At 38.9% G+C, this 26,328-nt stretch overlaps 1 protein-coding gene across 1 annotated transcript; it reads right to left on the reverse strand.

Moving 5' to 3' along the window:
- Positions 1-2,357: 2,357 nt before the first annotated feature.
- Positions 2,358-7,238, reverse strand: LOC128318701 (cyclin-dependent kinase 16-like). The gene is made up of 4 exons (XM_053236078.1): positions 7,216-7,238; positions 6,981-7,132; positions 3,479-3,645; positions 2,358-2,656 (listed from the first exon to the last, which is right to left on the reverse strand). The coding sequence occupies exons 1-4, from the start codon at positions 7,236-7,238 to the stop codon at positions 2,501-2,503; spliced, it is 498 nt and encodes a 165-aa protein (XP_053092053.1). The 3' UTR covers positions 2,358-2,500.
- Positions 7,239-26,328: the final 19,090 nt, after the last annotated feature.

The following is a 26,328-nucleotide window of genomic DNA, read 5'->3' on the forward strand; positions in this document are numbered from 1 at the left end:
CAAATACTTCGCAGTCAATGACTGCCTGAAGTCTGGAACCCATGGATATCACCAAATGCTGAGTTTCCTCCCTTGAGATGCTTTGCCAGGCCTTTGCTGCAGCTGCCTTCAGTTGCTGCTTGTTTGTGGGTCCTTCAGTTTTGTCTTCAGTAAGTGAAAAGCATGCTCTATTGGCTTGAGGTCAGGTGACTGACTCATTTAAGAATATTCTTTGCCTTTAGAAGCTCTTGGGTTTGTTTCACGATATGTTTTAGGTCATTGTCCATATGTACTGTGAAACACTATCCTATCAGTTTTGCAGCATTTGACTGAACCTGAGTAGAAAGTATAGCTCTATACACTTCAGAATTCATCCTGCTGCTTCTATCAGCAGTCACATCATCAGTAAACACCAGTGACCCAGTTCCACTGGCAGCCATACAAGCCCATGCCCCCACATGTTTGACAGATGATGTGGTATGCTTTAGAACATGAGCCATTCCTTTCCTTCTCCATACTTTTCTCTTCCCATCATTCTGATACACATTAATCTTGGTTTCATCTGTCCAAAGAATCTTGTTCCAGAACTGGGCAGGCTTTTTTAGATGTTTTCTAGCAAAGTCTAATCTGGCCTTTCTGTTCTTGAGTGTTACCAGTAGTTTGCATGTTGAGGTTTACCATCTGAATCTACATTCATGAAGGTGTCTCTTGATTGTAGACTTTGGCAATGATATGCCTACCTCCTCCAGAGTGTTCTTGACTTGGCTAGACGTTATGAAGGGGTTTTTCTTCACCAAGGAAAGACGTCTATGATCATCCACTTTAGTTGTCTTCCATGGTGTTCCAGGCCTTTTGGTGTTGCTGAGCTCACCAGTGCATTCCTTCTTTTTAAGACTGTACCAAATTGTTGATTTGGCTACTCCTAAAGTTTCTGCTATCTCTCTGATAGGTCTGTTTTGTTTTTTCAGCCTAGATGGCCTCCATCACTTGCATCAAAACCTCTTTGGACTGCATATTGAGAGTTCACATGAACAGCTACCAAATGCAAAATCAACACTTGGAATCAACCCCAGACCTTTTATCTCCTTAATTTGTCATGAAATAATGAGGAAAGAGGCCAGACCTGGCCATGAAACTGCTTATCAGTCAATTGTCCAATTACTTTTGAGCATATGAGAATGGAGGGACTCTGTAAAATATGGCTATAATTCCTAAACAGTTAATGCAATATTTTTAAAGCTGAAAGTTTATCCTTTAATCACATCTTGATTGCTTCATTTCAAATCTGTTGTGATAATGTACAGAGGCATAATTACAAAAAATGTGTTAGTGTCCAAATACTTATGGACCCGATTGTGTATAAAGGTGAAGCAGGAGCTGGAAAAATGTTGCACCTACAAACTCACAGACACATGCATCTCTCAAGCAAGAGTATAGACAGCACACCCTGTAATTTCAGTATAACTCAGGCCTCTCTAAATGCATAAACACAGTTGTACCCTACACCCCACCCAGTGGCCCAAGGCCTCTAGATGCAGACATTAGGTGAGCAAGAGCTTCAGTTATTGTTCACATCAAACATCAGAATTGGGAAAAAGTGTGATCTCTGTGACTTTAACTGTGGCATGATTGTTGGTACCAGAAGGACTGGTTTGAGTATTTCAGAAACTACTCCTGGAATCTCCTGGAATTTTCAAACACAACAGTCTCTAGAGGTCACGGAATGGTGCAAAAAACACTGAGTGAGCGACAGGTCTGTGGGTGAAAACACCTTGTTGATAAGAGGGATCAGAGGAGAATGACCAGACTGGTTTGAGCTGACAGGAAGTCTATAGTAACTCAAATAAGCACTCTTTACCACCATGGAGAGCAGAAAAGCATCTCAGAACACACCACACATCAATCCTTTAGGTGGATGGGCTACAACAGACCACATCAGGTTCTACTCCTGTCAGCCAAGAACAAGAATCTCCAAAAATGGACAGTTGAAGACTGGAAAAAGACCAGGTAATTTTTTTTTTAATCTTCAACTGTCCAGCTTGGGTGAATCTGTACGATGTACTGTGACGATGTACGATGTACAAGCCTGGCCAACTTCCACCCAACTGCTTTGACTTGAATTAACATTTTATCCTGAACACCTTCCTCTGCTGACTCACTAACGCTACTGCTTTACATTTTAACAAAATGTAAAATGTTCTTTTGTGTGTGTGTGTGTGTGTGTGTGTGTGCAGTTCAAAGCTTGCTTTGAAACTTCATGTTCAATGCCTAATGCGAAAAAAAAAGATTCAAGTATAGCTTGGTATACATAAGCCTTTACAAATTAACAATTTATGAACTTATTTAAGCAAAAACTTAATAGCAGTTGATTAAAAAAAAAGATCACACATCTACTAAACGTGGTATTTAACAGGCAAGTTAAATCCGAAGTCTTTGAGCAGGAAAATTGAAAAACATTAAGGAACAACTTATAAAAAAATATAAATGGGTTAATCTGTGCTAACAGTTGGATTTTACAATACTAGGAGTGTTCTCTAAGTAATTGGCTTACCAGTGAAGCTCGCCGTAGCCTCCGACTCAAGGGTTTATCGAAGGGAGGACTGTTCATAGCAAATTTTTCCAAATAGCCCTCCGGCAAACGGATATCCACCGGCAGTGATAGACGCTTATTAATGTCCTACAGAGGAAGAAAGAACATGAGAGTGACTGGGTAAGAGAAGTCAAGTTATACACACATTTAAAATCAATAAATCTTATGGGGAAATAAGAGACATGGGGATGGAAAAAACATCACTAAATATTAATTTCATGGCAGAAAGCACAAAATGCTTATCCTGCACTGCATAAATACACGAATACACATGTGATATAATGTACCAATGAGCTCAAATGATGTACATATACAGTGCAAATTCAATACACTGTGGTTTTAAATTCTCCCCAGTTCACCATCTCCTGCTAACTTTAATTTTTTTACTATTATTATTGTTGGTGGATTCCCACCTAATCTGTAGAACTAAACAACTTCCTAGCACAGTTTACAGAGAACACAGTTATACATTGTGTTACACGTATTAAAAATACAAAATATTTTTCCAGTGAAAATTTTTCCATTTTGGTAATTTTCTTTTTTTTTTTGGCTCACATCAGTAACGTGTTTCACAGAAACCCAAAGGGAAGAGGAGACAAAATGACACCGCTAATGGATAGCAATTTTAAATGAAACAGCTCATCAGCAAAAAAGGCAACACGGGCATTAAACTCCGCTGTTAACGCCCTAAGTATAATCTGAATACAGATTCATCTCCATTTATATTGCTTTCTGTTCGTATACATTTTTTCACTGATCTTTATCAGGCAATTTTGCAATTTATGGTTGTATCCGTGTGTGTGTGTGTGTGTGTGCGCGCGCATGTGTGCGAGAGAGAGAGAGAAAGAGCTTATATTATGGATAGTTATGTAGATGGTACGTCTGCTGTTCCAGATGATTGTGTATTACCTCATTGCAGATACGCCGTGAGTGGTTGTTACGCATTCGCACTCGGACAGGACTCTGCACCTCATCGGATGAAGTCCCTGATGCCTGATCACTCTCTCCATCAGACCTCATTTTCACATTTTCATGCACTATGCCTTCAAACACACACACACACAAAATCACTATGACTGTAAATCACTAAATCTTAGTACACCTAAAATCCTAATGGAAGTGGTTTGTAACAAAGTATTCTGATGCCTGTGAGGAAAAATTTTGCAATAAAAACAATATCGAAACTACACATGACATGAATGGATTGCCTTTTAGAAACTGCATAGAGAACAGCTAATCCCATTTCTGGGACAGAACATTTAAACAGAAGACTGCAACAAAGAAACTAGTGAGATCCAGTGGTTGGATATATTGCAAATCACAGTTTGTCTGACTGATTATATAGAAATTAGAATAGAAAAGAGAAAAAAATAGAAATAGAGAATTAAAATAGAAATAGAGATTCTTGTAAGTCAAGAAACACTAATCTGGACTAAGTCTTAATGATACTAATAATCTTAACAAAACACATAACTTCCAAAGCTTAATGTCCAAGTAAAGAACTGCACTTAGAGACAATATTTATAGGAGTCCTACTGCTGCTTCTTTGTCTTCTTTGACTCACCTTTTTAATATGTGCATCATTTGTAAAGTCTAATTCATGCTTCATCAGAAGTCCTTCTGACAGCAGACTAATACATCTTTAAGGAAGTCCTGCATGTTCATTGTGCTTCAAAACACTAGAAGAACCCTTGCTGTCCATCAGATAAGGGGGTGTAGTAGTACATAGCAAGGAGTAATGGGCAAAAGGGAATTTGTTGTTCTAATAAAGAAACATTGTGAGGCTCCCGAGTGGCACAACAGAAAAGCGGTCCCCTTATCATTAGGAGATCATGAGTTTGAATCCTGATGATGCCACATACCTCCGTCAAACCATAAGAGCAAAACTGGCTGTGCTCTCTTGGTGGGAGGAATGACATTACTGTATCCCCAGTCAATCCAGGGACTGTGGGTGTCAGACCACGTATGCAGAGTGAGTTATGTTGCCCTGTGACGCATCAAGAGTAACAGCTCGAAAACATGCAGTAGCTGGTTTCACGTGTGTTGGACGAAGCACATCAGGCTTCACCCTCCCGACTGCTAGAGAGAGCTAGCTAGTGGGTAAGAACTGACAAATGAACAAATTGGGAGAAAATGAGGTAAAAATGAAAAACAAACATAGCATGAAATAAACTGCGTACATAAAATATTACAACATTTTGAATATTACAGGTAATACAAAATATTACAAGGCTTTTGAATTTTACTCGTTTCAAGCAGAACACTTGCATGACTTTGCCCCATCTTAAAGATTTAACATTTACGGCATTTAGCTGACGCCCTTATCCAGAGCGACTTAAGTTTATCTTATTCATACAACTGAGCAGTTGAAGGTTAAGGGCCTTGCTCAAGGGCCCAGCAGTGGCAGCTTGGCAGTGCAGTGATTTCAACTCAATCTTCTGATCAGTAGTCCAATGTCTTAACCACTGAGCCACCACTTCCCATTTATTTCCCAAGATAAACATGATTCAACAAAAAATTAACTCTTTACAAGCCTAATTCATATTCAACTGCATTCAAACATTAAATCTGAATGCAATTTTGAAGGAATTTGACATCCCTACAGTCTGATCATGATGTTCTGCAGAATCATACAAAATATAATCAAAGAAACAGAAAAGAAAATCATGTACAAGATGAATGTTGATTCTAAGGAGATTAACTTATAGACATGCACAAGATAGGAAAAGGCTACAAAATAATATCCAAGTGTTTGGAGATCCCAGTGAGCACTGTTGGATCAATTGTGAGGACCCCAGTGCTTCCTAGACAAGGCCGTGCCTCAAAACTCAGCCTCAGAGCAAGAAGGTGACTAGAGGGGAAGCCACAGAAAGGCCAAAAATTACATCGAAGGAGCTGCAGAGTTCAGTGGCTGAGTCTGGAGTGAAGGTGCACCAGTCAGAGAGAGCAAGAGCTCTGCATACAACTGGCCTGTATGGGAGGGTGGCTAGAAAGATGCCATTACTGAAGTAAAAAACAACATCAAAGCACATTTGGAGTTTCCAAGCATCAAAAAATCACCCAGTTAAAAGTGAGATAAAGTTTTGTGGTCAGCTGAAAGAAAAGTGGAGCTTTTTGGCGAAAAAATCAAAATGCTATGTGTGGTGCAAACCTAACACTTCTCATTCCTCAACAAACACCATCCCAAAAGAGAAGTGGGCATGGCAGCATCATGTCATGGGGATGCTTTTCCTCAGCAGGGACTAGGCACCTTGTTGAAACTGAAAGACGGATGGATGGTGCAAAACACAAGGAGATATTGCAAGACTGCTTCAGTCTGCTAAAAAAAATGAAGCTTGGGAGAAACTTCACCATTCAACAGGACAATGATCCCAAGCACAAAGCCAGAGGAACACAGGAGTGGCTGAACAACTAAAGATGAATGTTCTACAGTGGCCAGGTCAAAGTCCCGATCTCAACCACTCAAGAATCTATGGCACCGTTTGGATGAAAATCACTCAGTCAGCGTGCAAAGCTGGTAGGAACTTACCCCAACAGACTTAAAGCTGTTATTGCAACAAAAGGTAGTTCTACCAAGTACTAGTCTGAAGGGGTAGAATAATTATATAAGCAGCATTTTTCAGTGATAAATAATGAATTTTGACTTTAAGAGCATATTGGTTTGAATAAAAATTCCAGCTGGAACAAAGTGTCAACTGCAATCCAGAGGATTCTGATGACTTTTAAGGGGGTTGAATACTTTTGCAAAGCATTGTATGTCAAATCAAAATCGCCACAAATTAATCAAGATATTTTTTTAAACATGGGCTAAAACTAACTACAACAACATTGACATCTGACTGCAAAATATGCATTGTGCAAACTGTACAAACAAAATCCTTTTGAAAGAAAAAATGCATTTATTAAACAATACATTGTCTTTATACTAAGGAGGCTCTTTATATGCCTTTCTTTATATGTAATTACACATCATTCCTCTTGAAAAGCCTGGACAGCACTACTGCCATTTGGTGTTTGTCTATCATCTATAGACTGACATTTGCAAGTAGAAGAACATAAGCAAAAAAAAAACAAGAAACCACAGAGATATACAGAAAAGTCAGAGATGCATGCAAAGAAGAAATAAAGACTAGCCATGTGCTGATAACTGGTTATGTGATCACACTGAAATATTCAACATGGATGATATTCTTATTGTGAAACACTTCAAAATATCACTGAGGTGATTTTGCTTATTAGCATATTTGTACTTGACTTGACTTGATCAGTTTAGCTTTCAATGTGAGGTTATAACAACGTGATAGCGAAAATGATCATAAAAAATGTAATTGTATTATAATTATTATTAAAATCAGCACATCCCCAAAAGTGGAAGGAAAAGATAGATAGAAAGGGAAAGATAGAGAATCACCAAGAGAGCCAGTCCGGTGAAGAGAAAGGTAGGGTCGGTCCAGGCCGTCTCTACGCATCGCATCGCGCCGCGCCCCAAACCCCCTGCGTAGTGGCGCAAGAACGAAGGGGCACTTTGGGATGCGGGAGGGGGCACAGGGCAAACCATGGACTCTAAGAGAAAATGAAAGAGAGAGAGAGAGAGAGAAATGAAATAGAAAGACGAGCAGCTGTAGGAGAGTTGGGTACTGAGTTACCTAGAGGTCAAAGCAGGAGCCATGCAAGGGAAAAAGTCTGACACAGAGTAGAACTAAAATATAAAGTTACATAAACGTAAGCAGTTGTAGGACAGTTGGACATAAAGTTCTCGTCAAAACAGGCACAGTTACAGGTCAAATATATTCACGTACAAGAGATTTATCTATTCAAAAGTGACAGATGTGACAGACTACAATCCAAGCATTAACTCTTGGCAAAATGAGGTTCTTCACTTGTTTAAGCTCTACCTGGAACCCTTTCTGACTGTCCACAAAGGCACAAAACAAGATTTTTAAAGATTTTTTCTCTAAGAGCATATAGCTGAACAGTTTAGGATTAAGGATTTGGCTCAACAGTGACTTTCTGCAAAGAGTAGGCCTATATCTAAATACAGTGCAATGGCGATGTCATAAAATAATCCCACTTGTAAAACTTCTATCCTCCTTCTCCAAACGGATTAATATCATTCCATGATATCACTTAACAGCCTTCAGTGAGAACACTATCTGCGCAAGATCTGTTTTTAGACTCTCTTTAAGCTTTTATACTAGTTGGGCTAACTAACTAGTTCATGTGGATTCGGGGTTTTTGCTGTGACGTTAGAGTTTGATACCTGTTTTGAAACAATTAAGACAATTAGCTATTTTTCACTTGTTTAACTGGTTCTGGGGCATTCTCAGAGCATCCCAAAGCTTAGCTAAGCTGAATAAGTACGTAAATATATCCCAAGTCCTCTTGTTGTTTTAAACCCCTTTCCCAGTTTCGCACGAATCATCTATAAACACAGACAATCGATCAATGTTGCATTGTCTGCGGCTTCATTTTTAACTGTAGAATAAATCAAGTTGCCCTTACGTTACATTAACTCACAATAAAATTACGTTAACTTTTAATGAGATCAAACCAACCAGCATCAGACGCTAAATCCTACAGATCCCTTTAAGCATGTCATTGTGTGTTCCATCATATTTTGTGGAATAAACTGAACTTTGCACTAAGCACTTTGACCTTGATTCAAACTCCTTTTCATTTTCACCTAGGTGTTTCAGCTCTACCAATAAAAATATTAATAAAAAAATAAATATTTTTAAAAAACACTACGTAGACAAGTGCCACATCAGACAGCATCAAAATATTACAATACTGTACCTTCCAGGGCTGAAATTTCAGTGTCAAATATCTCTAAGGCAATGTTTCAGTAATAATTATTATTACCACCAATATTAGCACATTCCGCAATTCAACACAATTAAAAAAAATTTGAAAAAAAAAATAATTTTTACCTCTAGGACTAATGTCATCCAGATCCAGGGGGTCTGACTTTTTTTTTTTTTTTAATCACATGACTGTAGTGGAAATTACCATTAACTAGTATCATTGTTGTTATGGTCATTATTTAGTTATCATAGTTGTCTAATTTCCTGGTGACTTTATATGAAGGAAGTGTTGTTGGAAGTGTTGTTACTGATACATAGTGTATCAAATCTACGGCTCTACTGGCTCGAATAATTTAATATGACGGCACATACGCTCACCATCCACTTTATTACAAACACTTGTACACCTGCAGATACAAGGCAAGAGTTTCAGTTAATGTTTACATCAAACATCAGAATGAAGAAAAAGTGTGATCTTTGTGACTTTGATCATGGCATGCTTGTTGATACCAGGTGGGCTGGTTTGAGTATTTCAGAAACTGCTGATCTCCTGGGATTTTCACACACAACAGTCTCTAGAGTTTACACAGAATGGTGTGAAAAACAAAAAATATTGATTGAGCGATAGTTCTGTGGGTGGAAAAGCATTGTTGATAAGAGAGGTCAGAGGAAAATGGCCAAATTGGTTCGAGCTGCCGGGAAGAATATAGTAACTCAAATAATAACTCTTTACAACTGTCGAAGCTTGAGGTGGATGGGCTACAACAGCAGAAGATCACATCAGACTCCACTCCTGTCAGCCAAGAACAGGAATCTGAGGCTATCATGGGCACAGGCTCACCCAAACTGGACAGCTGAAGACTGGAAAAAGACCAAGTTATTTGTCTTCTAATTTTCGAAGTTTCTGAAATACCCAAACCAGCCCATCTGATACTAATATACATACCACGGGTAAAGTCACAGAGCTCACATTTTCCTCCATTCTCATGTTTGATGTGAACATTAACTGAAGCTCTTGACCTGCCACATGATTGGCTGATAAGATAACTGCATGAAATGTGCAAATGTACAAGTATTCCTAATAAAGTGGGCAGTGGGTGTATATTTACCCTATTGTTCTCAAAAATTAAATCTGTGCTGTGATCATGAGGTGGTCCTCTGTCATTCTTTACTCTGGAAGGGCTCCCTGGATGAAAAACGTTTGAGATCCCTTAACATACATAATACTGCTTTCTGTTTTCATTAACTTTGATACCCATAAGACTGTAGAATCAAAACAGTTCATGTGATTTAATCTATGTGATGTAAAAACTGTAAAATTCTTATTTTCCCTTCTTCTGTGGCTCAGCTACAGGAAGGATAATACAGCACTAGTAATACAGCACAATCATCCAAACCTTTAAACAATTCCTGTTGCACTTTTTCTACACCTCCTGTACTGTTCAATAAGTCCCGTTGTTCCATCTTTTATGGATTTATATGCATATAACCAAATACAAAACACCCAATATAGCTCAACTTCATGCTGTTTGTTATTCCATAAATGATATTTATGGATCTAGACAAACAACCCCCCTTATAGAAGAATGCGCATATACCATTATGTACAGTATATACAAATGACAGGGACTACATTCAGCGTTTTTTTTTTCATATTTATAAACAACATTCCCTAATTAACTTATTTCTGGCTTTATTATCCGTCAATCAGATACTGAGGATCAGACTGTTGGTATTAAACACCTGACAGATATGGGATCCGTGTTAATGTATTTCCCAATCCTATACCGTCCCCTGATGTTTTTCTCTAAGTGCTGTAAATGCATGTGATCTTTGAAAGACAATACAGATCCTGCATGTGAACATATGACACCTTATTTTAAAGCAGTGTTCTCACATTCAATCATGAAAACCCACTGCTCAACATGGTGTAAAGTTCTTCCAGCTCCCAACACACCTGATCCAGCTGAAGATAGATGTGATCATTAGCTGTGGTTCGTTTTCCAAAAAAAAAAAAAAAAAAAAACGTAGTCAATTACAAACAACAAAGAGCAGATTAAATTAAGTGCTTCTTTGTTATCTCGGTCCCAATGACAAAACGCAGCAAAGATCCGCCATTAAAAAATAAGCTGACAGTATTGATGTAAATTCTATCCTTAGTGATTAACAGAACAAATAGTCACTGATTTGGACTACTATTTTTGTTTAATGGAAGTCAATACACGGATTAATTATAATTATAATATATATATATATATATATATATATATATATATATATATATATATATATATATATATATATGTATAGTCATATACATATAGCCAGTAACAAGAATGTTCAAAAAGAAATGAACATAAAGTCAAGTTTAAAGACCTGTGCTGTTATGGTGATCATATTTTGCCTTGTATTAATACAACAGCCCTGCTGATCAGGGTGCAGTATATGTGGACTTTCACTTTGTGGGTTCTGTGCAATTTAGAAGTGTCCTAGAGAAATGTGCCGAAGAAGAACAGTTAAAATAAAGAGAGCATAATGATACCAAAAATGTCATATTCTGAGAGGAACACTGTAGCTTATGGAGAATCTCTTTTAACCGTTACAGGACGGAAACTGCAGCGAATATAATTACAGACCAGGGAGAATGTCAGTTGTTGCAATTTCTGCCAGAATCTGAAGTAAGTCAAGTCTGCACTCAAGACTGTGAAGGAGGCTAAGGTTTATACTCAAAATATCCTCATGTATTAACTTGTATTATCCTGAAAGAAATTCTGCTCTTTTCCAAAAAGAGATTAATTCAAAGCTGGTTTATTCCATTTAAGGAACAAAGGAAAAAAAATTGCCCAGATTTGTTAAAAAAAAAAGAAAGAAAGAAAGAAAGAAAGAAATGTATTTTATTTTAAATATCTTCTTACATCCAGCAAAGGAAGCATTGTCCTTCAATCCTGCCTGTAAATTTATTATTGCTAAACCTATTCTCTTTTGTGGAATACTTATTGTGGACACAATATTGGGGGGTGGGGGGTTTGACATATAAAATAATATGTCACGTTTGTTAAATATTGTACATATACCCTTGTTAAATATTGTACATGCATATTACTCTGTGTGAAAGATGTCAAACATTTTGTGTACAAACTAATACTGTCTTATTTATATGTTTTCATGTGAACATGTGCCAAAAGTTTGTATTATAAATGGGTCATTATTTTATTGTATTTTACGAATTACTGTAAGTGAAAAGGCCTGGAAAATGTGAAGTATTGCAGAAGAATGAGATGTCCCACTGTAGAACAATAACGGAATTTTTGTTTTCATATTATGCATGCACCTAACTGATAGCCCCTCAGTTTACAAACTTCTTAAAATAGGGAAAAGATGAAACATATACTAATAAACTTGAAGCAACTGGGTCAATCATCCTTTCTGGTCTCAAATGAATAATATTTTTTGTGAGAAAATTAGGAGATTAAGAATTAAAAAAGCTTTGGAAAGTGTGCGGTTTCTTAGTAATGGAACACATTTGTAATATACTCCAGATCTGCATTAGTTTTGTGACTGTATTTCCCATCAATTTCTCAAGCATATGATTAGGTTGTTAATGTATATCAGTGTATGTCAGCATATTTTTGAGTAGTAGTTTATGAGTAGCAGTATCAATATTGACACTGTATTGAGCCTTGGTTCTGGGTTTATTCTCCTCCTAGTTTACTAAAAATTTTAATCAATTACACCAAACATTACAAGGATAGTTGGAGGATTTTTGTTCATGTGCATGTCATAACTTATTTCTCAACAATGTTGAGAGTTTTTATAATTTCTTTCTGTACTGTAAATTAAAGAAGAAATGAAAAAACTTCCCCAAGTATGGTTGCAGAAGGTTATCTAGCATCACTGCACTGGTGGGCTAAAGAAGTAATTGTGTTTGCTACCTCCTGCTATTCTCCTTTTTTATTATGTATCTATTTAATTTTTTTTATTGTTACACATGTAGGCCACACATCTGAAAGTGAACATAGGGATAGGTTTGTTGTATGTTTTGTGGTTTTTTTAGAGCTGGCAAAGATTCTAACACCAGAAAATGTGCCTGTTGGTTAGTCTTTCTCTGTACAGTGTATGTGACATCAATGTATCCTTGTACTGTAAAGTGAGTTTATATCTGTCATTGGCATTTCTTCTTCTTCTACTCCTTCTTCTATCACTATGTATGCTTTATACATACTTGTTTTTTTGTGAACACTTCTGTTATGAACATATTCTGTATCACCCATGTGTTTTGGAGTTCATATCTTTAGATATGCTAATATATATTGCAGTATGTTGCACCATTAAAGGTATAAAACTTTTATTAAAAGCCTAAGAAACACTTGTGAACACTCATGAACAGTAGCATTTATTTAAAGTTAAGCTAGCAAAGTGTAGAGAAATGCTGTTCTACAGAGTCACTGACAGCTGAGTCTCTCACAAATTGAAATTTTGGCTGATGATTGTCGTACAAGGAACTGTGATTAACAATTTAACTGATTTTTTGTTGACATTATGCCACTTTAATACAATAATATGAACATAATAGTAATATTGCTTATATTAATGCACAAACACAGCTACTTATCAAAATTAAACATACTATAAATTATACACACACAGACAAGTGTGTGTGTGTATAAACATTAGTGAAATATTCAGATGTTACCGAAAAATAAATAAAATACTATATCATAAAAATGAATAAAGTGTTAAGTTAAAAAAAACAGTTTGAGCAATAATCACTATTATAATTCCACTAAATACTACTGTTGCACAACCAAGCATATATCCAACCTTTTCATTAAAATAATGTTTTTATTATGCTCATGCAGTGATTTGATGGTATGGGCGATTTCACTAAAAATTAGTCTCTTGTTTGTCATGCTGGATCTTCAAGTGAAGGAAAATCTTAAAGCTACAGCATTCAAAGACATTCTAGACAATTGCATGCTTCAAACTTTTGGAGATATTTGTGCTTGTCTGTCTAAGGGTCAGTCTAGTGTCAGTTTGAAGGGGGCTCTGAAAGCTGGAATTGTCAGTGTACTTTGGGGGCGATAGAGGCAGCCCTCATAGGGACCCCACAAGGTTCTTGCATCCAACTAGAAGGGGCACACATGGCTTTGTGCACCCTCAACCAACCACCTTACAGCCCTACAAGAGCACTACCAGTGCCCTTTGACTCAGCTGAACCATGCAAATTTACTTAAATGCAGGCAATGAAAAAGACTGCTTACTTTATCATTGTGAGAAGTTAAGGCAAGAATCTATCCCTGCTCTCTGGGTCTTGCCATTGCACTCTGACTGGGCTGAATATTATGACTTCCACAATTAAGAGAGTTATGATTGCTTAATTTCTAATAGTGCAACATTAATACACAGGTCTCATTCAATTGGAAGAACTACTCGTAGCCCAAACCCAGAGGCACTGTGCATTCTCATCCTGTTGCCTACAGCTTTGCAAGGGCACTTCTCAGATAGGCAGAGTTCATATTTACCTGGGAGGAGCTTTAGCATGAAGATGGTCCATTCAATGCAACACTCTACTATTGTACTGTGGCTGTACTGAACATTGTGAGTTCCCCCCAGTTGCAAATGCTCAATTTCGCATAGTGTACACTGAGGTGCAGAGACGGACATGGGGTGGTGGTGGGGGCCCCTGGGCTTGAACCATTGTTGGGGCCCTATACATACACCATGACATGAATCTACAACTTCTCCAACCTTCTCCAGAGAAAAATATATGCTGCTATAGCACAAAACAGCAGCTACTATAATTTCATGATAATATGCTATTAAAGAGACCATGATCTAATAGCAGCTAATAATACTCAGCCACTCTCATGCATTAATTTTACCTGATTAACATTTTTCTATTTCATTATCAGTATCGATTTTTAATAATTATAATTATATAGAAATCTGTTACATGTGCGTCACAAATACACTATATGGCCGAAGGTTCCCCCCGTTGCTGTTATAATAACCTCCATTCTCCATCTCATCCAGGAGGATTTTTTCTGCTTGGGCAGTAAATGCCAAAGAGTGGTTTGCATTTCATAGCTCCTATACAGCAATGTCCTTGTTTCAGTGATAACAATACTCAGTGTATTCAAAGAAAACTTCCTACTAACTTTAAATCAGTTGAATTCCCTTTTGAACCACATTTTAGAGTAGCCTTATAGTAGTTTGGCATGCCATTTGTGCGCTATTGAGCGGACATAACCAAATATAAAACTAAATTTACTATAGTAAAAGAGACCCAATGCCACCACCTTGAATCAAAACTCTATGCATCCACACAATACACTAAAATGGACTGTTAACAGGCAGCAATGTGTCCCCTCAAACAAAAGCCAAAGCTAGTCTAAATGGAATTCCTAAAATAAATACAAGGTATGTCCTTGACTTGCTCAACTACTGTATTTTCTGTTATCCGACATGACTAGTCGATATCAAAAGCCCAAATGACTGCACATGCGTTCCATCCTACTGTCAAAACGTAAACCAATAAACACAAGCCTAATATGAACAACATACAACTAAACAAATCAAAGTACCTGTTTCTTGAACTTGAAGGAGCCAGTGGCAATATCGCTTTGAAAATAGTCTGAATACTGGACTAAATAAACCTAAATATTTATTTATCACTTTTGATTCATTTAGAGGCCCCTTTCATCTGGGCTCTGAGCTACATCCCAGGTTAGCTCATGCATAAGTCTGGCCCTGTTGAGATGCCAATATATTCAAGCATGTTTGACATTCTCAGCAATGAACTGTATACTGTGAGTCCATATAGTGGGACTAGTAGCAAAAACAGTGCTGCCAATGAAAGTCTGAGAGGAAGTCAAATTCATCTGCTGCCATGCGCAGCAGATCCCTGAACCCAGATCAGTCATGTGTTTGTGTGTTAGCGTGAGGGCAAAATTAATAATAATAATAATAATAATAATAATAATAACAATAATAATAATGTGTCTCTAAGAAATTATTTGGCATGTTATTATTTGGCTAGCAACTATTCCCAAATAGTTGTTCACAACAGCAAAAATAAAAAACAAATACAACATGATTCCTGTTGGCTCATAGTATAAAAATAGCTACTTTTTACTTTGGCTACTTTTGTAGTTACTGTATCTCCAGTTTTCTTAAGAATCACAAAGTCACATGATAAGAGCTGTCTTATCATGTAACTGTTATCATGAGAAAGCAGGATTTTGGGATCAGAAGTGCTTCAGTACAGATCTCTCCAGTTGAAAGATTGTGTAATGTGTGAGCTTTGCCTGCAATCACTCATGTAGTGTGCATACTACACCAAACAACTGGTCACCCTTCCAACTGAATGCAAGACCCTTGTGGGGTCCCCATTTGGACTCCCTTTACTGCTTAGAGAGTATATACTGACATGACCAGTACTTGGTGCTATCCCTTAGTCAAAAACCAGGACCTGTCAGGGTTCTCTTAACCCCCAAAATGAGCATGTGTGAGCTTTTGCATAACGGCTTCCATCATGCTGGCTTCTGCTGACTACTGTGGTCTCAGGCTGCCACGCTCTAAGGAGGTATAACTGTCTCATTTTGATGTCACTTCCTGTTTTCAAATTGTTTTGCCGGGAGTTTCTTTCCTGCGTCGGCGTCTTAACTATCCTGTTTCTTTCTTTTTTTAAATCAATAATTTGCGCTACTGTTTTCATCTCTTGTATTTTTCATGTTCTCTTCTACCATATTTTCATTTGTTTTTCTCTCTCGAAGAGCGATTTTGTATTTTGTCAAGACAGAGAGCGGAGGCCATCCACACCGGATCTACGCCATCTAAAATAATATCAACAAACCTTCGACTAAGGTGCATTAAACATGTCTAACATTCAGCTTGTTCAGTCGTGTGTTGAGTGCAGGATGTTTAGTCATTCTTCCTCCGTCGTTAGTAATCGCTTTATTTGTGATAATGTATGTTAGTTAGCTCTCTGACGGAGAAGATTGCAGCATTAGAGGTGCGCATCCAGACTCTAGAGAGAGTTAGCTCGACGGCATTATCGCAAAGCCAAAGCTAACGCTAAGGCTCGCCCACGGGAGCACCACTCCTCTCCGCTTCACGTGTCCAACAGGTTTGCTCTCCTCAGTGAAGCTGAAAGAGCAGTGAAAGAGCTCTGGTTATAGGTGACTCTATCTTGTGGCACATGAAATTAGCTAGGCCTTTAGGGGCACCAGCAGCTTTAGTTAGGTGTATACCGGGAGCCAGGGCGATGGACATAGCAGGTAATCTTAGGGTCTTAAGCAAGCACAGGTTCTGAAAGATAGTTATTCATGTAGGAGCTAATGATATACGCCTTCGTCAGTCAGAGGTTACTAAGAGTAACATGGTAGAGGTGTGTAAATTAGCGAAGGCGATGTCCGATGCTGTAGTATGCTCTCGGCCCATCCCAATGCGGTGTGGCGATGTAGCTTACAGCAGGTTATGGTCGCTGAACTGCTGGATGTCCAGGTGGGTGCTCCGAAAACAATGTGGGCTTTACAGATAATTGGACTATCTTTGAGGGCAAGGCTGGCCTTTTAGGGCGGGACGGTGTCCATCCCACTCGGGAAGGTGCTGCTCTCATTTCTTGCAGCATAGCACATAGTCTGAGAACAGGCCTATTTAATCGGTGACAACCCAGGGCCAAGGCCAGGGAGCAGACAAGCAGGCTAAACCGACCGTCTGCTAGCTGCACTGAGTCGTCACTTAGGTTCCACCGTATCGAGACTGTGTCTGTTCCCCGAGCTAAACAAAATTATAGACATACTCAGACAGTTTGTTTTAGTAACCTAATTAACATAAATTAAATCAAACCAAATGCGTAGCCGGCACCATTGATCTGAAGCTAGGACTGTTGAATATTAGATCCTTTACGTCTAAAGCGCTTATTGTTAATGAAACCATTACTGATCAGGAGTTTGATGTACTGTGTTTAACAGAAAAGTGGATTAAACCAAACGAGTTTGTAGCATTAAATGAAGTTAGTCCTCCCAGGTACAGTTACATACATCAGCCCCGTCTAACTGGCAAAGGAGGAGCGTCGCAATCATCTATAATGATAATCTAGGCATCACACAAAAACCTAGTCATAAATTCAACACGTTTGAAGGTCTTTATACTAACATAACATACATATAGCCACTAATAATAAGTCTACCAAGGTGATTCCGCTAATTATTATTTACAGACCCCCAGGGTCATATTCAGAATTCCTATGTGAATTTGCGGATTTCATCTCTAACCTGGTTGTTTCCTTAGACAAGGCATTAATTGTCTTTAATTGACTTTAATATTCATTTTGATAATCCAGATGACCCTCTAAGAACAGCAGTTGTGTCCATTCTTGATTCAGTAGGGGTTAATCAGAATGTATTAGGACCCACCCATAGTGGTTGTCACACTCTTGATTTAATACTAACATTCAGATTAAATATAGAAAATATAGTCTCATTTCCACAGTCTGAAGCTATCTCAGATCATTACCTCATCTCATTTAAAATGTGTCTTAATCATAATACAGTGCCTATAGAAAATCATCATACCCCTTTGAAATAGTTACTTTATTTGTCATACAGCCTGAAATCAAACCCAATCCAAATAACTTTTCCAGCTTTATTTACAATTTTGGTCTTACAACATCAAACCAATGAAAGAAAAAACACAACAGTTCTGCAAATTAATAAAATAAAAATAACAGGGTTGGAAAAATCATCAGTCTCTTGAGTTAATACTTCGTAGAGCCACCTTTTGCTTTAATTACAGCCATCAGTCTTTTTGGATATGTCTGTACTAGCTTTTCACACCTTGATTGGAGAATATTTGCCCATTCTTCCTTGCAGAATTGCTCAAGTTCAGTTAAATTCTGTGGTGAGCGTCAATGGACTGCTCTCTTCAAATCCATTCACAGATTTTCGATTGGATTTAAGTCAGGGCTCTGACTTGGCCACTCAAGGACATTCACCTTCTTATCCTTAAGCCATTTCGTTGTTTTGGCAGTATGTTTAGGGTCATTGTCGTGTTGGAAGGTGAATAACCTGCCCATCTTCAGCTGTCTAGCAGAGGGATGCAGGTTTTCCTCAAGAATTTGGATGTACTTGGCAGCATCCATTTTCCCTTCAATCCTGACCAATCGCCCAGTCCCAGCTGAAGAGAAACACCCCCACAACATAATGCTGCCACCACCATGCTTCACAGTAGGTATGGTGTGTTTTGGGTGGTGTGCTGTGTTTGCTTTTTGCCAAACATAGCGCTTGGACTTCAGTCCAAAAAGGTCAATTTTGATCTCATCAGACCATAGCACCTTTTGCCAGAAGGTATCAGACTCTTCCAAATGTGTTTTTGCATAGCACAAACGAGACTGAGTGTGACACTTTTTTGGCCAGCTTTGTGTAAAGCTTGGGAGATAGTTGTCACATGCACAGACTGAACAGACCCAGCCATAAAGCCTTGTAAGTCCTTCAAAGTTGCCTTTGGCCTCCTGGTAGCTTCTCTTATCAATGTCCTCCTGGCTCTGTCATCCACTTGGGACGGACGGCCTGATCTAGGCAATGTGCTGGTGGTGCCATACGCTTTCCACTTCTTAATGATGCTCTGAACAGTACTCTGAGGGATAGTTAAAGCCTCTGAAATATTTTTGTAGCCTGCACCTAACTTGTGCCTTTCTACAACTTTATCCTGGAGTTCTTTTGAAAGCACTTTCCCAACCATGGTGAATTCGTTGCCGTACCATGCACTACTAACAGTGGAATCTTCAAGAAACAGCTCGTTTTATTCTGAAGTAATCAACACCACTACTATTGATGTCAGGTGGGGCAATTAGCCTGGTGTTTAATCTGGAAGTTGACTGCTTGCACCCGAGCAAGATTATAATGGTATACTCTAAAGGGCTGATCAAGTTACCAAACCAAGCATTTCACTGATTAATTTTTAATAATCCTCCAGAATTTTTTTAAATGATATTTTTACTTTAATGATGAGGATTATAATGTGTACATGCAGCTCAAAAAAGTGAGACTTAATTTATTTTATTTTCCAGGGTGTAACGTGACAAAAGGTAAAGGTTTTCACAGGGTATGATGATTTTCTATAGGCACTGTATATGCACCTTGCCACGTCACCGTGTCAAATGTACTTTCACGTCAACAACTACAACTGTTTTATCAGTAATCTCCCAGATTTATCAACCATGATTGGATCACCATCTGATCCCGAAGAACTCGACCAGGCAACTGAATGCTTAGAATCAACGTTCTGCAACACGCTAGATAAGGTAGTTCCACTTAAAAGAAAAATAATTAGGGAGAAAAAGCTAGCACCCTGGTATAGCGATCATACACAAACTTTAAAACAGGCCACTCGAAAACTAGAACGTAAATGGCATCAAACTAAATCAGTAGTATTTCAAATAGCCTGGAAGGAGAGCCTTTTGAGCTACAGGAAAGCTCTTAGTGCTGCTAGATCAGTGTATCTCTCCACCCTAATTGAAGATAACAGAAATAATCCTAGATTCTTATTTAATACTGTAGCAAAATTAACTAGGAATAAGACCACAATAGAAACACGCACACAATTGTTATATAGCAGTGATGACTTCATGAATTCTTTCAATGGTAAAATTGAAAAAAAAAATTGAAATTGAAAAAATTCAGACTATTAATTTAAACCAGACAGTTTTATAACTAACCCTGTAGATGAATAATATAATTCATCTCAGAAATATTGCTAAAATAAGAAATATATTGTCACTACACAATGCAGAAAAATTAGTTCATGCTTTCGTTACCTCTAGGTTGGAATATTGGAATATTGTAATGCCTTACTGTCTGGATGTTCCAGTATATGCATAAACAAGCTCCAGTTAGTCCAGAATGCAGCAGCAAGAGTCCTTACTAGAACCAGAAGACCACATCACCCGTATCTTATCCACACTGCATTGGCTCCCAATCAAATTTCGTATTGATTATAAAATACTACTATTGACCTATAAAGCACTAAATGGTCTCGCGCCACAGTACCTGAGCGAACTTTTGGTCTTGTATGTGCCACCACGCCTACTTAGATCAAAAGGTACAGGCTATTTGTTGGTACCTCGAATAGTGCGAGCTACAGCTGGGGGTAGAGCTTTCTCTTACAAAGCCCCACAGTTATGGAACAGCCTGAACACTTAGTGTTCCGGGCTCAGACACAGTCTCAGTGTTTAAGTAAAGGCTGAAAACGTATTTGTTTAGTCAAGCCTTTTGTGAATAGTTTTTTCTTAGGTACAGGGGCAGGTCTGGAGGGTTGCACAGAGTGTTGTGGTGAACTGGAATGTTTGGATGCTGTCGCCCCTCCACTCTCATGAGTTCACTCGGGTTTGTCGACGGTGGAGTGGCTGGCTGCCTTATGTCCCAGGCTGCCTCATGTCTGTGTTAGCTTCTGGCTCTCCCTTTTAGTTATGCTGTCATAGCTAATCTTGCCGGAGGCCCTGCTTGCACTCTGCACGCAAAGTACATTGTCCTTAACCATTAGAAGACAAAAGCTTACCTAACAATCTCTCCCTCTCTCTCCATCTCTCTCTCTCTCACTCTCTGTCGAGCTACACATGCTACTTCTGAGATGCCAGTGATCCTGACCCCTTCTGCTCCCCGGATCTGCCTGACCCATCCTGATGCCCTACTTCTGGTTGGAGTTCTCATCGGTTGAGTTCACTCGCTGCTGCTGGGGGTGGCCCCATATGGACGGCCTGAAGAACCGTTTGGATTGCTGGGGATGGTGCCATCTGAGGGTTGGGGATCACATATGGAGAGCTGTACTGTAATGGCTTGGGACTGTGAGTGCTGTAGTGGCTTTGGGGCTGCAGTTGCCACGAGCACCTTCGTACTCAGGACTCCATCAGTGGACAGTGGATAGATTTTAACCAACCAGACTTTTTGTGAAAACTGTGATGAATTTACTGGTTGCTCAATTGCACTATTTGTCCATATAGTATACAATAATAGAAGGGATTTATTTATAATTGCACTATCCATTGCACCCACATGAGGATGGGTTCCCTTTTGAGCCTGGTTCCTCTCAAGGTTTCTTCCTCATATCGTCTCAGGGAGTTTTTCCTTGCCACCATCGCCTCTGGCTTGCTCATTAGGAATAAATTGACATATTTACTATATACTATACCGACCACGCACTCCTCCAGTGGATGGCCAAGGCCAAAGACACCAACGTCCAGGTAACCCGCTGGTTCCTCTCCCTGCAGGACTACAACTTCACAGTGCAGCACCAGGCGGGGGCTCAGCATGGCAACGCGGATGGGCTCACTCGGCGCTATTCACTCTGGGCCCATCCCTTGCCGTCAGTAGGGGGGGGGGGGGGGGGGGGTAGCGTGACGGTGGGCCGACAGCCGTCACACGACTGACAGCATGGGGCTGAAAAGACAGCGCCCTTTCAGCACCACATTTGTTTTGGACAGCCGGAGTGCACGTGGCGGAGTGACTAAATGCTATAAATCCTATTCACCCTCCAGGAGAAGACGGGGAGCTATAAAAGGAGCTCGCGGCCAATCTACCAACAGGAAGGTAAGCGGAGAAACATTCTTCACTAACCGCTATCTCCCTGTCATTCACAGAAGCAGATATAAGCAAGGACGACGCTCTGCTGCTGCTTTAAAAGCACCCCGCTGCCAAGAAAAGCCTGCTGCTTCCCTTTCGTCTCTTCGCGAAATGCAGAAAGCAACTTAATTTAAATTTTATAAAATATAATTTAATAGATATGACAATATATCTATTATTGTTTATATATTTAAACATAAACTTTTTTTGGGAAATGTTTTTTTTTTTACTTTATTAAATTAGCACATTTTCCTGAGACAACAGCTCTTCTTCTTTCTCTCATTTGCATTTCAGTCTATGGGAAAATTTCATATTTCATTTTACAAAATGTACAGGGACTGTGCCTCATTTATCAAAATTTTACCAAAGTTGTGTGGAAATGTTTGCATAAGCCAAAATGATGGAAGTTATGACTCAATTCCAAAAAATTATTATTATTATTATTGTTATTATTATTATTATCATTATTAGGGGGCCAAGCACCAAAGGTGCATAGGCACCCTATTGTTGTTCTATGTTTTTTTCTTCTTCTTCTTCTTCTGGCTAGGGTGTCTATGGGAACTAGAACCATCTAGTAAAAAGTTGTGAAATTTGGCACACTGATTGCGGCAAGTCTAAGGAACATTGTGATCAAATTTTAGCCAAGTGCTGCCAACGCACCACCATCGGGTCAAATTTGGGATTAACCCTGTGTTCAAAATTTAAAAGCTAGGCATCCCTGGATTCCCTGGGTTGAGACAAGTTCAATGGACCCTATGACGTCAATTTCCGCCTAATTAGATTTTCCGCCATTCCGGGTTAGCCTGTAATTGGCCGATGAATCTGATGGCAAAGCCACCAAACAGGAAGTGTGGTTGTATCTCAGCAATGACTTTGCCCACTCGCACCAAACTTGGTAGGCATCTTCAGGACCATGACCTGTTATGAGGTTATGCAACAAATTTTGTGATAGTGCCACCTACTGGTCAAAAGTAACAATAACATGCTAAAATGCTTACATCTAACTGCCATTTTTGCCACTCCTCCTCCAAATTTTGTCCAATCTTCACCAAATCTGGGTCACATCATCGTGAGACCTGTCTAAACAATGCTGCAGCAATGCCACCCTGCTGCCCATTTGTTCTTCGAGACCTTTCCTCCTACAGTCAGAGAATTCCACCACTGTCCATGGTCAAAACATACAAATCATGAGTGAAATTACAAATCACTCTTGAATCCCTTTGCCTAAAGTTATGGCTCTGCTTTCTTGTGATTGCTTAGGCAACGACTGTAGAGTGTTTGTGAATGTGTGGCTCACTGAGTCTGGGTGCTTGGCTGCTTGCAGCTTTAATTATTAGGGGGCCAAGCACCGAAGGTGCATAGGCACCCTATTGTTATTCTATGTTTTCTTCTTCTTCTTCTTCTGGCTTGCGTGTCTATGGGAGCCCATAGTACCGTCTAGTAAAAACTTTTTTTTGAAATTTGGCACACTGATTGTGGAGGGTCTAAGGAACATTCTGACCAAATTCATGCCAAGTGTTGCCAATGCTCTAGCGCCACCATCGGGTCAAATTTGGGCCTAATTTGGAAGTACCTTTATGGTGATAACTTTTGAACCTTGTGTCCAAAATTTAAAAGCCAGGCATCCCTGTATTCCCTGGGACAAGTTCAACGCACCCTATGACGTCAATTTCCGCCATCTTGGATTTTGTCAAAAACAGTTTTTTTGCTACTCCTCCTAAATATTTTGTCCAATCGTCACCAAATTTGGCAGAATTTCTTCAGACTAAGCCTCACAAAAGTCATTAAAGGAATATTGAATATTCCAAAGGGTTTGCCCGTAATGGGCCAACAAATCTAATGGCAAAGCCTCCAAACAGGAAGTAAGGTTGTATCTCAGCAACAACTTTGCCCACTGACACAAAACTTGGTACACGTCTTCAAGACCATGACCTGAAGCGATGCAACAAATTTCGTGAAAGCACCACGTACTGGTCAATAGTTACAACAACATGCTAAAAATGCTTACATCTAACTTCCATTTTTGCTACTCCTCCAAATTTTGTCCAATCTTCACCAAATTTGGCTCACGTCATCTTGGGGCCTGTCTGAACAAAAGATATAAAAAGAATTTTGATATTTAAACCCGTTCTCCTGTAGCGCGCTTGCAAATGCAAAAAACAGGATGTGAGGATATATCTCAGCAATGCATCTACATATCATCATGAAACTTGATAAGTATCTTCAGGACCAGGCCCTGAATTTACCCAAAAAGTTTTGTGACTGTGCCACCTTGTGTTCAAGAACTGTAACAACTTTCATTTTTTTCCTCATATCATTTGAAGAGTTTGTGATAAATTCACAGTTTATTTTTCCTATAATTCCCTGGAGTATTCAGAAGTGAATGCACACCAACATCTGAAATTCAAGTGTACTTTCTGTTGACCATCTTGGATTTTGTTAAAAACTGTTTTTCGCTACTCCTCCTACAAATATTCTGGCAAACATCATCTTCATTTGGCAAACATCATCTTCAGAGTAAGCCTCACAAAAATTATCAAAAGAATTTTGAATATTCTAAATGGTTTTTCTGTAATGGGCCAACAAATCTGACAGTTAAGCCGCCAAACAGGAATTGAGGCTGTATCTCAGCAATGACTTTGCACACTTACACAAAACTTGGTAAGCATCTTCAGGACCATGACCTGAGGCTGCGCAACAAATTTAAGCACCACCTACTGGTCAAAAGTCAGAATAAGATGCTAAAAAATGCTTACATTTAACTGCCATTTTTGCTGCTACTCCTCCAAATTTTGCGACAAGTTCAATGCACCCTATGACGTCAATTTCCACCTAATTAGATTTTCCGCCATCTTGGATTTTGTCAAAAACAGTTTTTTGCTACTCCTCCTAAAAATTTTGTCCATTCGTCACCAAATTTGGCAGACATTATCTTCAGAGTAAGCCTCACAAAAGTTATTAATGGAATTTTGAATATTCCAAAGGGTTTGCCTGTAATGGGCCAACAAATCTAATGGCAAAGCCTCCAAACAGGAAGTGAGGTGGTATCTCAGCAATGACTTTGCCCACTGACATAAAACTTGGTAGGCATCTTCAGGACCATGACCTGAGGCTGCGCAACAAATTTCAGCACCACCTACTGGTCAAAAGTCACAATAAGATGCTAAAAAATGCTTACATTTAACTGCCATTTTTTCTGCTACTCCTCCAAATTTTGCCCAATCTTCACCAAATTTAGCTCACATCATCTTGAGACCTGTATAAACAATGCTACAGCAATGCCACCCTACTGCCCATTTGTTCCTCTAGACCTTTCCTCCTACATTTCACCACTGTCCGTGGTCAAAACATACACATCATGAGTGAAACTACAAATCACTCTTGAATCTCTTTGCCTAAAGTTATGGCTCTGCTTTCTTGTGATTGCTTAGGCAACAACTGTAGTGTGTCTGTGAATGTGTGGCTCACCGAGCCTGGGTGCTTGGCCCCAGAAAATGCTGCTTGCAGCTTTTATTATTATTATTATTTTAATAATAATAATAAATGAGCCCTAAATCTTCCTTCAGCTCAGACACTTGTTTATACCAGTTCGTCTCAGCATTTCTTTTGTCATAATTGAATGATTTGTTTTATTTGTTCTTAATTTATGGGTTTGTGTTGGCTCACTTTCTTTATTTTTATTCTTTGATTAATACCAATGATATAAAATGACTGATTTTCCAAAAAAAAATTTTCTTGATGGTTTTCTTAGTCCCTGACGTACTAGCATGAAGATGTGTTTTTGATAGACACACCAAAGCACTTCTGTAAGTCTCTATGGAGACTCTGCTAAGGGCATCTGCTAAATTCTCTAAATGTAATAAAAAAATAAGCAATTTAAAATCGACAGTATATATAAAAGTGCAGTAATCCATGCAAATTATTTGTATTATTATTAAGATTTGAAGTCGATTAAGTCGAGATTTATATTAGTTAGTCTTGCGTACATTTCCACACTCTGGAACATGAATAGGATGCAAACATTTTTCCGAATGTACTAGATTTTCTTGAATACCAAATTTCTTGTTTAAACACTCGTACAAATGATTTAGGATTAACTCCATTCATATCCAGCTTCATAAATAAGGGCCAATGTGAGGTGCATATGGTCACTGGGATGCTAAGCAGAGCTGTAATGTGGACACTTGCCAAAGCCTAACCCTAGGCAGACATGCCCAAAAAACAGGCAAGGTTATCCATTGAAGGTGTGCAAGTTTGGGTAGAGCACAGCCTACCCACTATGCAATTGAGACTCTCACATTTGAGGAAATCACAAGACCATTATTGAGTACTAGCA

The sequence above is a fragment of the Pangasianodon hypophthalmus genome, chromosome 8 (assembly GCF_027358585.1).
Source record: "Pangasianodon hypophthalmus isolate fPanHyp1 chromosome 8, fPanHyp1.pri, whole genome shotgun sequence".
Classification (NCBI taxonomy): domain Eukaryota; kingdom Metazoa; phylum Chordata; class Actinopteri; order Siluriformes; family Pangasiidae; genus Pangasianodon; species Pangasianodon hypophthalmus.

Coding starts and splice junctions, on each gene's coding strand:
- LOC128318701 (XM_053236078.1), bottom strand. CDS start 7,238: ATGGCTCCTGCTTTGACCTCTAG. Junction 7,133..7,215: donor GCTCCTGCTTTGACCTCTAG/GTAACTCAGTAC, acceptor ATTTTCTCTTAG/AGTCCATGGTTTGCCCTGTG. Junction 3,646..6,980: donor TCACCGGACTGGCTCTCTTG/GTGATTCTCTAT, acceptor AGTGATTTACAG/TCATAGTGATTTTGTGTGTG.